The sequence below is a fragment of the Scatophagus argus genome, chromosome 3 (genome assembly GCF_020382885.2).
Source record: "Scatophagus argus isolate fScaArg1 chromosome 3, fScaArg1.pri, whole genome shotgun sequence".
NCBI lineage: Eukaryota > Metazoa > Chordata > Actinopteri > Scatophagidae > Scatophagus > Scatophagus argus.
The window spans coordinates 7,881,144-7,895,594 of NC_058495.1; the positions used below are offsets into that span (position 1 = coordinate 7,881,144).

Consider the following 14,451-nt stretch of genomic DNA (forward strand, 5'->3'; position numbering starts at 1 on the left):
GGCATCACATTCATGTTCACTTCCTGTTTGTATCTTTGTTTATATTGTACAATCACATGCATGGTTCATGTATTGATGGAAGTAGGATAAATGCTGCAGAAATGGGTATCAGAGTCTCGGGAGCATTTGGTCCTGATCAAGTTAACAGTTTGATCCAGATGCAAGGCGCAGACAAACGAGCCAATCACAGCGGCTCCAGCAGGAGGGGCTGGCAGCTCTGCTCAGCAGCGCACCACAAAGTTGCGGAGCATCTCCGACTCCCCGCTTCCTTGGCTTCACTTGATATCCGTCGCACCTGCAACTCGCCTCTCCGCCAGACACCAGTCTCTACCTTACTTCGTCCTCTCCCCGTCAACACTTTGAGCGATCCGCTGAATATCAAGGTGTGTCTCGACTCGTCTCAGAGATGCTGGCTTGTGCGGAGATGATCACTATGTGCCTGCAGTCGGCCAAACAGAAGCATCTTCGGGCTCAGCAGCAACAGCAGCCGCTGCACATCGCAGAACAAGGGCTTACTATCTTTCATGATGTGAGTGAATGGACTCCCTTACTCATATATCACCATATAAAGTGCTTTTTATCCTTCAAACTGGTACAGCTGTTAGCCATTCCTGTCATTAATCCTAAGATTATGTTTGGTGTCTTTTCATTGACTGTAAAAGTCAAAATAGGCTCCATTAAAACTGCATAAAACCCTAAAGGGTGGAAAATATCCACTGTTAATCTAGGCACAATTTGCAAACAGTGAAGAGTATAAATTTTGATTTTTGTGCTTGTTTCTTTCTAGAATTTTCCATCCATGAAAGTGAAAACAGAAATGTTTTGTTGTTGTTGTTGTTGTTGTTTTATCCAATATCATTATCTTGTATACCTACAGAGGTGTTGTCATTATGCACCCAATGATCATACAGTATTTGGCTCTGTGCATGTGTGTGTGTGTGTGTGTGTGTAGAGGAAAGTAGGAAGAGCTGCAGCTGCTGCCTCTGCATGATAAATTAAGCTCTCACAGTCGGACAGGTTCAGGGGCTGCCGGGGGTTCTCCTCTTTTTGCTGCAACACACAAACACCTCTGGTCTTTCAAAAGCCTTATATGCAACATCACATAGCTTTTCACACCACACACACACACACACACACACACACACATTTACATTTATATATTTTTTAACAAAATATAAATAAACAGTTAAAGTTTACTGAACTCAATATAGGATGTTTTTTTTTTAATCCCATTGATTTTTGTTTATTGACTGCTGTGATTTTCTCTCTCTCTCTTTCTCTCTCTCTCTCTCACACACACATAAATATACACAAACATACACCCAAACACACCTATCCCAACTGGAGCTTAAACCAAGAACACCTGCTGCCTGAATGACCTGCTACACTGCATGAGAAATTATTCATCAACGTAGTCATCATGCGTCCATCATGCACTTAACAGTCTTATCTCTTGTTAGAGGCCAGTGCTGTGTCAAACTAGAGCTTTTCACTGACATCTTCCTCTCTGCTCTATCACTAACACAGCACGCAGGCAGCCTTGTTTAAATAAAAGCTAAATTGCTCATGTTTTGTCACTGTATCAATGCAAACTGTCCCTGAACGTGGTACAACACAGACATGCTTGCACATTTAATTTTCAGCCTTGAGTTTTTCTGTCGATGGAGCTCAAATGCACCAACAGGCACCCTCGACTTGATGGTTACATGCTCAATAACACTTTTTACACGCTATAGTCACACAAGGACACATTGTCTTGTTTCTGATTGCCTTCCTCTTCTGTTCATGTGCTGCGTTCCAAATCTGATGCTTTTTCTTTTTCTTTTTAGTACGTTCATCAGCTGTTCTTACAAAGTACTTACTGTCGCATGTATTACGCATACAACTGACACATACTACTTCATCATACCTCAACCCTGATCCTCTTGCTCATCCATCTCAGTTCATTATAGTCTGTGTATTAATATTTTAATTATACACATGAGTCACCAAAAATATATGAATGCTGTCATCTCTCGTTGCAGCTTGTGTCATCTGTCATCTGTCAATGAGCTGTCGTCTGTTTCACTCACTCACTCAGGAGCTCAGTGGATGTGATGTATCTCCTGCTGCGATTATGCATCAGAACAGCAAAAGCATGTTGCATACTGTAAAATGTGACCAGATGCAGTACATAATGCAGTAGGACATTCTGGTGTCTTTGGCAACCTGCATTTGACATACTGTGTCGTGGGATATACATACATTTCTTGTCTGGCGTACTAAATGGGTATGTTAGTATGAGTACTAGAGTGCAGGGTCTTTCTTTTTTTCATTTTGTTGTTGCTGTTTTTGTAGTATCACTATTTGTTAACAGCAAAACAGTGTTCAGATCCTGGAAATCTTATACCTGCCTGTAGGTTCCCCAGTAAGTCCACTGGGACAGTTGACAGATTTTTTTTTATCTCTGACAGATGTAAGCCTAGAGAGGGTCATGTGATTGGTCGTGTGTATGTGAGTTTGTGCATTTCTATGTGTGTATCATTCTGCAGTTTATCTTGCATACCACTGGACCTATCAGACTAATATTTCTTGTGTACATTTATGATGGCAAACTCAAGGACCTCTTGTGATTGCACTGATTCATAGTTTTTGAAACCCTATTGTATTGGCTGCTCTGTTTTAAAGTGCCACTGATTGCAGACTCCTCACTCAGCTTTGCCGGTTGGTAGGTGCCTCAAGTGATCTACAGCTGCTTTAATTTGGAACTTTGTTTCCTGTAGAAATTATGTACATGGTGGTCATGTTAGTTTTGATGGATTTTTGCCCATAGACACACATGGTGGAGATCTGCACTTAACTCTTCTAGTTTTATTTAAAGTCAGCTAATAAGCCTAAGAGAGACAGACATTAATATTTTGTCTGGAGTTAAAGTCGAGAAATTGATCAGTGGTGATTGATTTTCAGAGATAATGCCAGTAGGTGAACTTTATCACTCCAGTGATACTCATTGATTTTCAATAGTCTACAGGAGACCCAGTATAATCACCAAGTAGACTGGGATATTTATTTATCTAAAAAGTGTTTTCTCTGTTATAATCAGACCAGTTTATTTTAAAAACATGCAGGTCAGTTGCACATGCAAGAGACAGATGCTCTTTGCAGTTATGGAGCTATCAATACATCATTAGTAGGTCTATGTTCCTTAGGTTTATAGGTCTGTAATCATGTTCACATGGTAATCAGCCAGATTGTGATGTTAGAGATGCCAAGATTTATATGACTCACATTCCCTAAGTGAGAGAGAGAGCTTTAAAAGATGTCCTGTTCAAAGGCCAGGGACAATTAATGATTCTGTTGATGGTCGTGGGAGGTGGTTTTATCATCCACTTTGTTGCCTTTTTGTGTATACTGTGGTTTATCCATTTCTGAGGCTTCTTTGATTACCAGCACTCTGTCTGATTTTTTCCCCCCTTCTCTCATGCATATCTCTGTCAACCCTCTACTCATCATTACTCTCTCTGCTTTTGAGCTGCCGCAGAAGAAAAAACTACAATAAAATAAAGAAAAAGAAAGAAAATGCTGGGGAAGTGGAAGATATATAAATCTCAATGGTATGCAAGAAAAACAGCAAGAAGAAAACATTTAATAATGTGATTATTAGTAAGATCCAAAGTCATGCATCAAACAGTGTATCATCAGAGTCTGTCTTAATACCTGCCACCATGACTTTAGAGCGACAGGAGTCTGTGAAGCAGGTCTGACCTTTTCTGGGCAAGCTGTAAATGATGCATTATCATCTCCTGACACTGAGGAGTCCGAAGACACAATCAAAAAACAAACACATGGATATGGTCCTTGTTATTTGTCAGGAAGCTGAAGCTGTAGAGAAACAGACACTGACAGACAGAGGGCAGAAGTGCAGACCTTGAGCTTGTTGACCTATGGAAAATGAAAGTGAGGGGCAGGCTCTGCTGTTATTAATAACCTGTAGGTCAAAACTGATGGACATGTCAGTACTGGCCTCTGCTTAACAATGGAAAAAACAAACTGAGGCTGTGCATTTCTTCTATAGAAAATCTATGATGAATATTTATTCACGTTGGAGTTGTATCTTAAGCTATTGGTTTAGATGCATGTGTTAAATTAATTACAAGAATTATGAAAGTGGAAAGCATAGGCTGAAAATAAGGCATATTCAGTTTTCTCCAGGCTAATTTAATTTTCAGAATTTTCACAATTTCACATTTTAATACATCTCTGTGTTGACTTGAGGAAGATTGTGTTTCTCCATCTTATTTCTCTTATTTTCAGAGTTTTGATGATCAGTAACATTTTAGTCACCAGAAGTATTGATGCTACATGGAGCTGACAGTGATTTCTAATGAAGAAGATTTTCCCCTGTTAAGTCCAATTATCTAAACCACGTATTGGCTATGAAAATAAATGTGATCTTTAAGCTGTCAGTTGTAAACATCTTTTTGATTTTTAGGGGCTACTTTTTTTTTCTTCTTCTTTAATTACTTCAGCTTTGATCTATAGTTGCATGTGTCTATGCAGCTTCAATTCAGTGGATGATTATAATGAGCATTTCTGGGGACGCTAACCTTTATTTTCAGCCCAGATAAGTGGTTTAATAATTATGGTTGTGATGGTTGTTGGTAATTAAGGTGGTGAGTGAAAAGAACACAGAGTGCCAAACAAAACAAGAGATGTATTTTACGTCCTTTAATATCTGCATCTCTTTTAAAAATTGTGTTGTGTGTCGACTTTCTGAGAGGAATTTGAAAATGGAGTTCTCCTTTGTCACCATGGAGGCTCTGCCTGTTTTCAAGGCTGCCTGCAGCTGACTAACACCCTTCACATGGTCAGCCACAAGCCATACTGTACAGCCTTGTGTCTCGCTCATGCCAGCCAACAAATCACTTTCCCAGTGTTTGTCATCCTTTTACACTGAAGTCATTCTGTTGTTGATTTCAGCTTATTTGTGTCAGACAAGTTTATGTTGATCTGCATAAGCAAGGCTGTGTTAAACAGTTGCTGTCTTTCGTTGTTGTGAATTTTTAAACCTCTGTTTATCATGGGCTTTTCATCATCTGACACACTATAAGTTTCCAAGACAATTGCCACAACAATCCCTGCCAACACCAGACCAGTCATACAATCTGAACAATAGTGATGACAGTCAAAATTCTTATCAGCAAAGAAGAACAGATCTTTGAAAGCATGATTTTGCTGTGCAATGTCAGCCGGTCCTGCTTTCATTCTTGCCATATTCCTAATTTTTCAGGGGTTCAGGTTTTGTGCTTTTAACACTATGCATAACTACTTGCACATGACCTCACCTTAAAGTAACTGAACAGCATCAATAGAAAACAGCTTTGTGAAGCTCATAACAGATTTTTTTTTCCTTGAATGCAACATAATCTTATAGTAATTTTTGAGGTGGTAGGTATTTATCCCTGATTCTTCAGAAACATCATTACATTGCTGTAATAACAAATACATCTGACTTCAGTGTCGCAGGCAGCCTTGTTAACCATAAGCCATCACAAAGTGCAGGATAAACCGCCAAGAGTGAAAAAATCTAGCGCTAATACAACTCCTCAATAATGTCCAGATACATAAGTTAACAAATTAGACTGCAAAAAAACAAGCAACGTATGTGTATAATTTCAATCATGTAGGTACATCCAAAGGTTGCAGTGCAGCAGTGGCCACTTGCCAGCAAACAACAGCTGGCAGCAGCAAGAGCTCAAGTGGGCCTTGATGGCTCTGTTTAATTAAAGTGCACCAGTAAAGGAGCCTGTATGCGTCATGCCATGGCCCTGGAAACAGAGCACCTCGGTGTATTTCAGTCATTGATAATGATATGAATTCCACCTGTGCTTTTCCCTCTATGACGTGTCTGCAGCAAAAATGCTCTGTTGACTCACACACCGGTGAAGCCGGGGGTGGCGGGTGTGTAACTTGCAGTTGCAGCCACTGGCCAGTGAATGCAGTTAGCAGCTTCAGGAGCAGATAGCCGCAGTAGCAGTGGCAGACACTTTGAGGGGATTTTTTTAAAAAGACCACTCTGTTCAGTGAATTTTAGTGTATTTTAATGCTCAGAGACAACAGCTGGCCCCATGTCCCTGCTTCAGTCTGCACTGGGTGGGTACCACCGAAGCTTGCAGTCACTGATCTTCTGTTTAATGTTTATTTGGGTTCTCATTAGTTGCTACCTTGGCAGCAACTATTCTTCCACATTATAGTATCAACAGATGTTTACAGTTACAAATAAAGCAGTTACAATATCATATTAATAATTAATAACAATCTCAAATAATGTGAACATCCACACTTTAAAGAAGAGTCATTTTGCTTACAGTATTTATGCCTTTTCTTCAGAAATATGATCTTAAAGATATTTCCATTGAGCAGAATTCACAAGTGACGCACCTGCAAGATAATGACTGTTTAGCCTCTTTTCTACTCAGTGTCCTTGCGTTTCTTCTAAAATTACTATTTACTGAAGACATGATAATTGTTAAACCTATTTTAGACCTGACTCCCAAAGGACATTCAACCTAGGATGGCTCACGCTTAGGGTGTAACAGTTCTTTGTAAATATTTTTGTTCATGTTGTTTCTGTTTGAAGTAGCAGAACAAATGACCTTCTGCAGCAGATGTGTTTTTGATGAATTGTAATCTGTACCTTCTTACTGAAAAAATGCTTTTAAGGATGCTTTGCTGGATGTGATAACCATCTTCTCCTCCTCCTCTCCTTTTTTTTCAGATTTTCCGTCGAGCGGACAAAAACGGTGAGTAAACAGGTTTTGGTGGGGAATAATTTGTCACAATGAATGCCTGTTGTTTTCCCACATTTGTCTGCTTCTTATTACGCCTCAAATACTTTGGGCGGAGAACTAAAGGATTTGCATAAACAATTTCGCAAGTGAAGCTCCTTTCCTCTTCATGCTCCGACAAGTTTCACCACCCGTTTAAAATGATGCTCAGATTCCGGATTATACAACAGGGAGAGTGTGTCACACAAAATAAAGCAGCTCTCTGTCAGTGCTGACACAGATTACTTGATGCTGTCTTCGAATTAACGTGCCACGTTAGTTCAGGCTCAGTTATTTTTCTGGCAGTGAATCACTGATAATGTGGCTTTATTAGCAAGTGCAAACAAGGGGACGGAAAATGCTCCTCATACTCCAAAATGTATACACAGACAAACACATAGTTGTTTAAGCAGGCATGTATTTAAGCCTATAAGTACAGGTGTGGCCACTGCTAAAGTTTAGTACCTCAAAGCGGATAACTATGGAATGACGTCTATGGACTGCACACAGCCTTTCAAAGAACAAAAGTCACATCCACTTACAGCCAATATAGTGCTTTGGCGACCAAAGACATGCGACCAATACATACCAATACAGAATACAGAATACACTGGCCATCATCAACATTACAAGCACCTAATATACAGAACCACACTGGTACACCTATTATACTACACCTAGTATATATCTATGGTAAGTGCCATTTTTGTTACAAAGCAATACAACAACAACACAATCCACACATTCACTGTAAAATCTAAAACAGTCAACAGTTAAACCAAAGATTGCGACCAAGATTTCATGAGCCCTGTCTCACTTGGTGTGATGTTGTGCAATGGCCATGTAAGATGACTGTTACTGCGCAGCGTAAAGGGCCTTAAAGGTTCTGTAGGTTTGTAAGTTGTGGCGATCAAAGCATAGAAGCGTTAAGGGGAATCAAATGGTTTACTGAAGTTATGATTTGTCTCAACACCCCCTGGATACTCATACACTGCTGTTCATATCATTGGACTACGATGTTCAATTCATTCTCAGACTTGTATTGTGATTCACTTATTTTTTTTTTTTACACCCACGTTTCCTCAAGCTGTCTCATCTAATTTCCCTCGACTTTGCATATTTAAACAAATCCCTGGAAATGTGGCTAAACTTCCATTCAGCTGTGGGTTTATTATAATGAAGAGCCAATGTCTGTTGTGCTTGTGTGGTTGTACTTCATCATAATGTAAAAAATATACTGTTGAGTTTGGAAAGAAAACCGTCTTTGATTTTGTGGTACTGACATTTGTACGTGGAGTTTGTCACTGTTTTTGTCTTCAGCAAACAGACCCATTCCATAGATTGTCATAACTTTGCACCATAGGAAAAAGAATGCATATTGATAAAGCGATATTACTTCACCACACATGGGATTTTAAGTATTCTTTCTGTAATAATAACCATCTTCCTTTCCTCTGCTGGTGCTCTGGCTAAGAATGCCCTGCCTAGAAAGATGTTTATTTCTGTCTAACAACAGATGAAATAAGGTGCCAAGGCAAATTAACAAAGAGCAGACATCAACAGGACAGGGCCTGTAATGAGCGTGCCTCCATAGCAATTACTTCTCAACAGCTCTTAACCTTCGCTTTGACTAGTATGGTTCGTGGTGGATTGTTCTGTGGTTTCTGGCCAGATATATTCACTGTCAGATTTTTATTATAATGAGCTCAGCTGAGATTACTGAACCAGCTGTGGAAAAAGAATGGTGGTGAGAGGCAGGGAGGAGTGCTCGTGTAAAAGGAAAACACAAAGAAGATATGCTGCGCTACATTCAGTGCTCTTTATCTTCCAGTAATAAACACCACTGGGATTAGGCTGTGTATGAGATATGAGTGAGGTCTCCACAATTAGAATGGATGAATCTATAGATGAATGTATTATAAAATGGACTGAGCATAGAAGAAGAAGAAGAAGAAGAATCAGCTTTATTGACAGTATATATATTTTTACATACACTCCGATCACAAGCCGCTTTTCCAACCTCTAGGCCATGGCTGCCCCTGTGGCCTAGATACTGTGAAATGTTAAAAATGTTTAATCTGTTCCTTTCATTAGGTGCAACAAGATAAGAGCTATAAGCATGACCGAACAATCCCAACTCAAAGTTCATCTGCATCGCATCATTATATTGTCTTTATCAAATTCCACGTAATTTGTTCTCATGTCATGGAGATAGATTTGTCAAAAATATTATAAAGCTTCACTAATCCTGTGGATAATTAGCCATTTTATGCATTACCTAATTGCCAAAGTGGTCATAGATCAGTGTCTTGTTTGAAATTAAAAAGAAAAGTCAAAACAAACCTAAACTTCAAATCGGAAAAATGTTTGCTGGCTCTGTCCAGATATCCAGATTTCCACTGAACACACTCTCTGGTGCACGAGGATTTAATGAACCTCGTTACTTGCCTAACATGTGCTCCAGTGAAACCAGTGAGCTTCCGAACATTAGTGAAGTGGAAAATTGAGAAGCAGAAGGATATGCGATCTAAAAGCAGCAACCAGGCTTAAATCAGGATATGGAAGCTAAAATGCAGCTTATACCACAGATTTCCTCACAGATGGCCTGGTGGAACACATTCTAAGTAGAGCATTGATGCTAAGAATACCAGAATGGTAAGGGTATACAGTTATACATAGGACTTTGCCATAAAGAAACAAGCCACAACTCTCTTAGTAATGCTAGTTGCTTTTGAAGCTGTGATGCGTTTGTGGGAATTTATAAACCACTTAGGAGAGGCTGCAATGGGACTAACCTTTAGAGAGATGAGAGTGCGGCCTACTTTGTGACCTACTTTACAAGACTTTCTCACTTGCCCATTTGGTTCTTGTTTATTCTGATCCTTTGAGTACTTTGTTTAGACGATTCTTATTTTATTTTATGTTTTTTTGTTTTGTTTTGTTTGTTTGTTTTTTAACAGCAAAGGAGAAAAGAACACATATGTCCGGATGTGTTTCAGAGTCAGCACACTTCACCAGTCTCACACTTTCTTTCTCACTTTGAAATTCCGAAGTAGTTTTTCTGACTCAGTAATAGAGGGCAATTTATGCATAATATTTTTGCTCACATTATGAGTTATAGCTTCTTTCTTTCTTAATAATGGAATTTCCTGTGGGGATATGTTCTGTATGAAGGCTTTAACCGGTTAGATTTTAGTCCATTTTAAAGGAGGATATCACACAGCTGGATCAGCTGTGCTGAGAACACTGTCTGCCACACCTGTGCTCAACCTACTTGTGGTTTATTACCATACAGGAAAACAGCTGTACAGATAAATTGCTTCAGGATTAAAGTTCAGTGAAGAAGATATACAAAGGCGTTTGTTTTGTGAAAGAGCTCCTGTTCTCTTTAAGATCAGACCAACAACATTTGCTGATTCACTATGATTTATTTGATGATTAAGCTTTTCACAGCTTCACATTAACTTAACAGGAACAGTGCTTCAAATGTTGTGTTCATGGTATACATAATGTGCAGTGGTTTTACAGTTGCTGATCTACTTTGAAAACCCATGTGTGTTTCATAGGGCCGTGCATGAATGATTTATTAATTTAAAGGCATCAGCTGGTGTTTGTGTGGAAAATCTGTTTAGTAACTGGCAGCCCTGGTAGGCCTCTAAGAGCATGATATAGAGCAGAGCAAAGTCAATGACATTTTAGTGCACACAAATTTTAATACAAGCAATGACAACTAATTTAATAGTGATTTAATGGTGGATGTTGTACATGGGTTGATTTAAGGTAAAATGCACATCACACAGTTGAATTCTATGGTAGGACCCAAAGCAAAATGTAGGTAATACATTTTAGAGAAATCCAATTTAAAATACAACATTACAACACTACTTAACATTCATCCTGCATTCTAGACATTTATCTCAACTCTTTTTTGCTTATCAAGAAACCTCACATGGTGTCCTAATGCCAAAAATTATACAGTTGTGTAACACATTATGAATGGCAAACATCCCTTCAGAATGAGGCCTGACTGAGCAAAGACATCCCATTTGGCAAGTGTCACATCTATTCCTCCATCCTCTAATCGCACCCTCACATTCCTCATTTAAGCCATCAAAAGAGATGTATGTGATGAAAGAGAGGATTCAGCAATTGGAATTGAGAGAAGACCAGCAGGTATGAATCTTATGATAACACATGATCCCCGCCCACCTGACTGCAGATCTTCTCCTCTTCCTAATACTTCGAATGCCATCTTTTGATGCCATCTGTCACCATCATCCCTTGAGAACCTTAGTGAGATTAAAAGCAGGATTGCTGTTTAGCATTAATGTATGTGAGACAAATAGACATTTACACATTATACACTATATAGACAAAAGTATCTAGACACATTTTTCATGGGCTGTTTTTCAGGGGTGGAGCCCCTGAAAGACCATTCCTTCCAGTGAAGGTGAAAAGTGAAAATCTTAATGCTTCAGCATACCAAGACATTTTGGACTTCCCACTTCTTCCCACTTCCCACTTGCACTATACTCCACCCTGCACTACGTTACTTTTGAACTACCTCCAGTAAAATATTTATTTCACTTATTTTATTTTGTGTTACCTTATTCTATTTTATTTTTAGTATTTTTTATTTTTTATTTTATTTTATTCTTCAATTATATGTTACTGTTATGTTCTATGTATGCACCAATCACCAAGACAAATTCCTAGTAATGTGAAACCTCTTCACTTACATGGCAATAAAGTCTTTTCTGATTCTGATTCTGATTCTGGACAATGCTACACTTCCAACTTTGTGGCAGCAGTTTAGGGAAGGCCCTTTTCTATTCCAGCACTTTGTGTCCCAGTGCACAAAGCAAAGTCCATAAAGACGTGATTGTATGAGTTTGGTGTGCAAGAACTTGACTGGCCCACACAGAGCCCTGACCTCAACCCCATCCTTTGGGATGAACTGGAACAGAGATTGTGTGAGATTGTGATTATCATTAAAGTCCCTGAAATGTTATGTGTCCCAATACTTTTGTCTATATAGTGTATATAGATCAGACAAACATCACATGGAGCTGCTATTTCCAAAGGTGTTGTGGGACAAATTTATGTGGCAACAGATCTGATAGGAATCAATTATCTGCCAGTGTCACAAACAAAACAGAAAAAAAAAACACAAAACAAAAAACATAGATCTGCATTTTCAGGACTTTCAGGACTGACTAGTGTCTCCTAACACAGGGCTGAAGGTGACAGTGCCCTGCCATAGGTCACAGCCAAGCCTTCACCTCCAGAAGCCAACCTTCCAACTTGTTTTCTTTTTTGTACTCATTTGTTCACATGCACAAGAATGGTGTTTTGAGTTTGGAATTTGGAAATTCAAAATCAATGAAAATAAAATTTACAGGTCACCCAAAATCTTTTCTCTCTGGCAAAGAACTCTGCAAAGAGATAAGTATAGAGGTCCAGGCTTGTGTACTTGGTGTGGTCATCTTCTTTCATGAAGAAGACATGTATCCCAGAACTGTCAGAGTCAATAGAAGAGACTGCCAGCAGTCATCATTAGCCCATCAAATAGATTATCAAATATGTCACTTCTGAGCATATCCGCTGCCTGTCTGCCACTCCAAATATAGAAAGTCAAGACTTTGATAGCAAAACAAAGACATCTTTAATCTTAGATCCACAAACTGACTACAGATGGTATACATTATGCATTGATTATACATAACTAAATATAAATGTCATCAGGTGTGATATTATAACATGAGTATAGCTTCCCCAAAAATGCATGCATGAATGTTAAAGTAAGGGAATGTTTTATATCACATAGAAATATCCGTAAGTAATTTAAATTTTCTAAAGATTAGAAGCTCTATAGTTTCCTTACAATATGCAGAATTAGGACTGCAGTCAGCTATTCTGATTAATTCAACTGCACAAATCTAACAAGTTGACTGTGCAGGCTGGAGAACACCCTAATCTTTGGCCATGCTCATTGTGCTTGCCACGCTTATTAGAAAGACATTTTTATTCAGTGGACATTTCAAGTAAAGAACATGGAGTTGTATCGAGGTACACGTCAACTGTATGCTTGGTCTCTAATTAGAAAATCATGGAGCCACACTAACCGGATGACCTTCACCTTTTAGGAATTAACATAATGCTCTCCTCTTGCCCCATGAGTGTGGTGTAAGATGCTCATAAAGTGCTACATAGCTGTACAGATATGATGTTTAGATTCTTTATAGTGATTGCTATAGTGGTAGAATTCCTTTTCAAGTTTTTCTTACTGAATCTCAGTGTGACAGGAAAAAAAGTGAGAGGAAGATAAATAAAGAACTAAAAAGATTTATTTATCAACCAATCTATCTATCAGTATATATCCAAATCAATCTATCTATCTTTCTGTCTATCAATATATACATACATATATATACCATGGTGGTCAGTGCAAGGCACTGGCTCGGCCAGCACTTTATGCATTCTGGTCAGAGGTACTGATGAGCAGTGTCAAAGAGGCTCCCACTCAACAGATGGTCTTCAAGCTTGACCTTGAGTTTTTAGCTTCGCTGAGTCAGGCAACTGGAACTGCATGGTATATTAAACTGCTCTCCTTTTACCTTGTCTTTGTGGAGACTGTGTCATTATATGGGCAGATTACTCAATGGGGTTATGAAAACAGCAGTCATCTTGCATGCAGAAGATTCAGGACTGGGGCCATATTTAAAAAAATAAAAACAAAAGAGTGCTGATAGTTCCTTTATGAGTGCGGCAAAGACATGCCTGGCCTGCTTTTGTTTGTCTCAGAAGCTGTCCGAACCTCTATAACAATATCAGTCTGTTTGCCTGATTCAACAAATACTTCACAGTTATTTTCATTTGTCTGCATGCCATCTTGGCTCCTTTTCATCGCTCTGGTCTGTCTTTCGTTCACAGTGACTGTCTGAGTGCCCAACACTTCTGATTGCTTGAGTGTCTGTCATGGCTCAGAAATGTTCTCCACAGACAGCAGTCTATCTGTTGGTCTGGACTCTTTTATAAGTATTAAAACATCTAGTAGTTTCTCTCTGGCAGGATAACTGCTGACTGATCTGTGTAATCTGTGCCAGTAGACAGATTGATAGTAGGCTCACGAAGGAGCACTTCTTCACAGATGACACGCAAGCTATTTATCTGCTGTTATTGATTTTTCTGTGCATTGTCTGTCACAACAAGCTGTGCTCGCAGTTAACTAGTCTGTGGAGAAAATAACAATCTGCTGGCAATATGTAGCTGCACAGTTTTTGTAGTCATAAAATTAGTGATTAAGACTTTCATACTTAAACATACACCATATATAAGATTGAGATAAGATATGACTTTAATATTTGAGTACATTCCTTCAATCCAAATTGTAGAAACTATTCCCAAAACAACTAGTCGATATCGCCGAAAAAAGTATATAATAATGACAATTTTGAAAGTGGATTCATTCTTAACACCAAGACATAAATGTCTGATGTTCTGTGGTTCCAGTTTGTGAAACATAAGAATTTACCTCTTTTGTATATTTTATACTGTAACTTGACTATATTCATAATAATATTTATATAATTTTGGGGCTGATAGGTGGACAAAAAAAGCCATCTGAAGATGTCAAAACGGACTC

At 38.8% G+C, this 14,451-nt stretch overlaps 1 protein-coding gene across 1 annotated transcript in view; it reads left to right on the plus strand.

The window, feature by feature from the left end:
• The first annotated feature begins 93 nt into the window (after positions 1 to 93).
• necab3 (N-terminal EF-hand calcium binding protein 3) overlaps positions 94 to 14,451 on the plus strand; it is a 35,396-nt gene continuing 21,038 nt past the window's right edge. The window contains exons 1-2 of the mRNA XM_046383182.1: positions 94 to 529; positions 6,758 to 6,782. Coding sequence (XP_046239138.1) covers positions 407 to 529; positions 6,758 to 6,782 — 148 coding nt within the window. The 5' untranslated portion in view covers positions 94 to 406. The remainder of the gene's footprint in view (positions 530 to 6,757; positions 6,783 to 14,451) is intronic.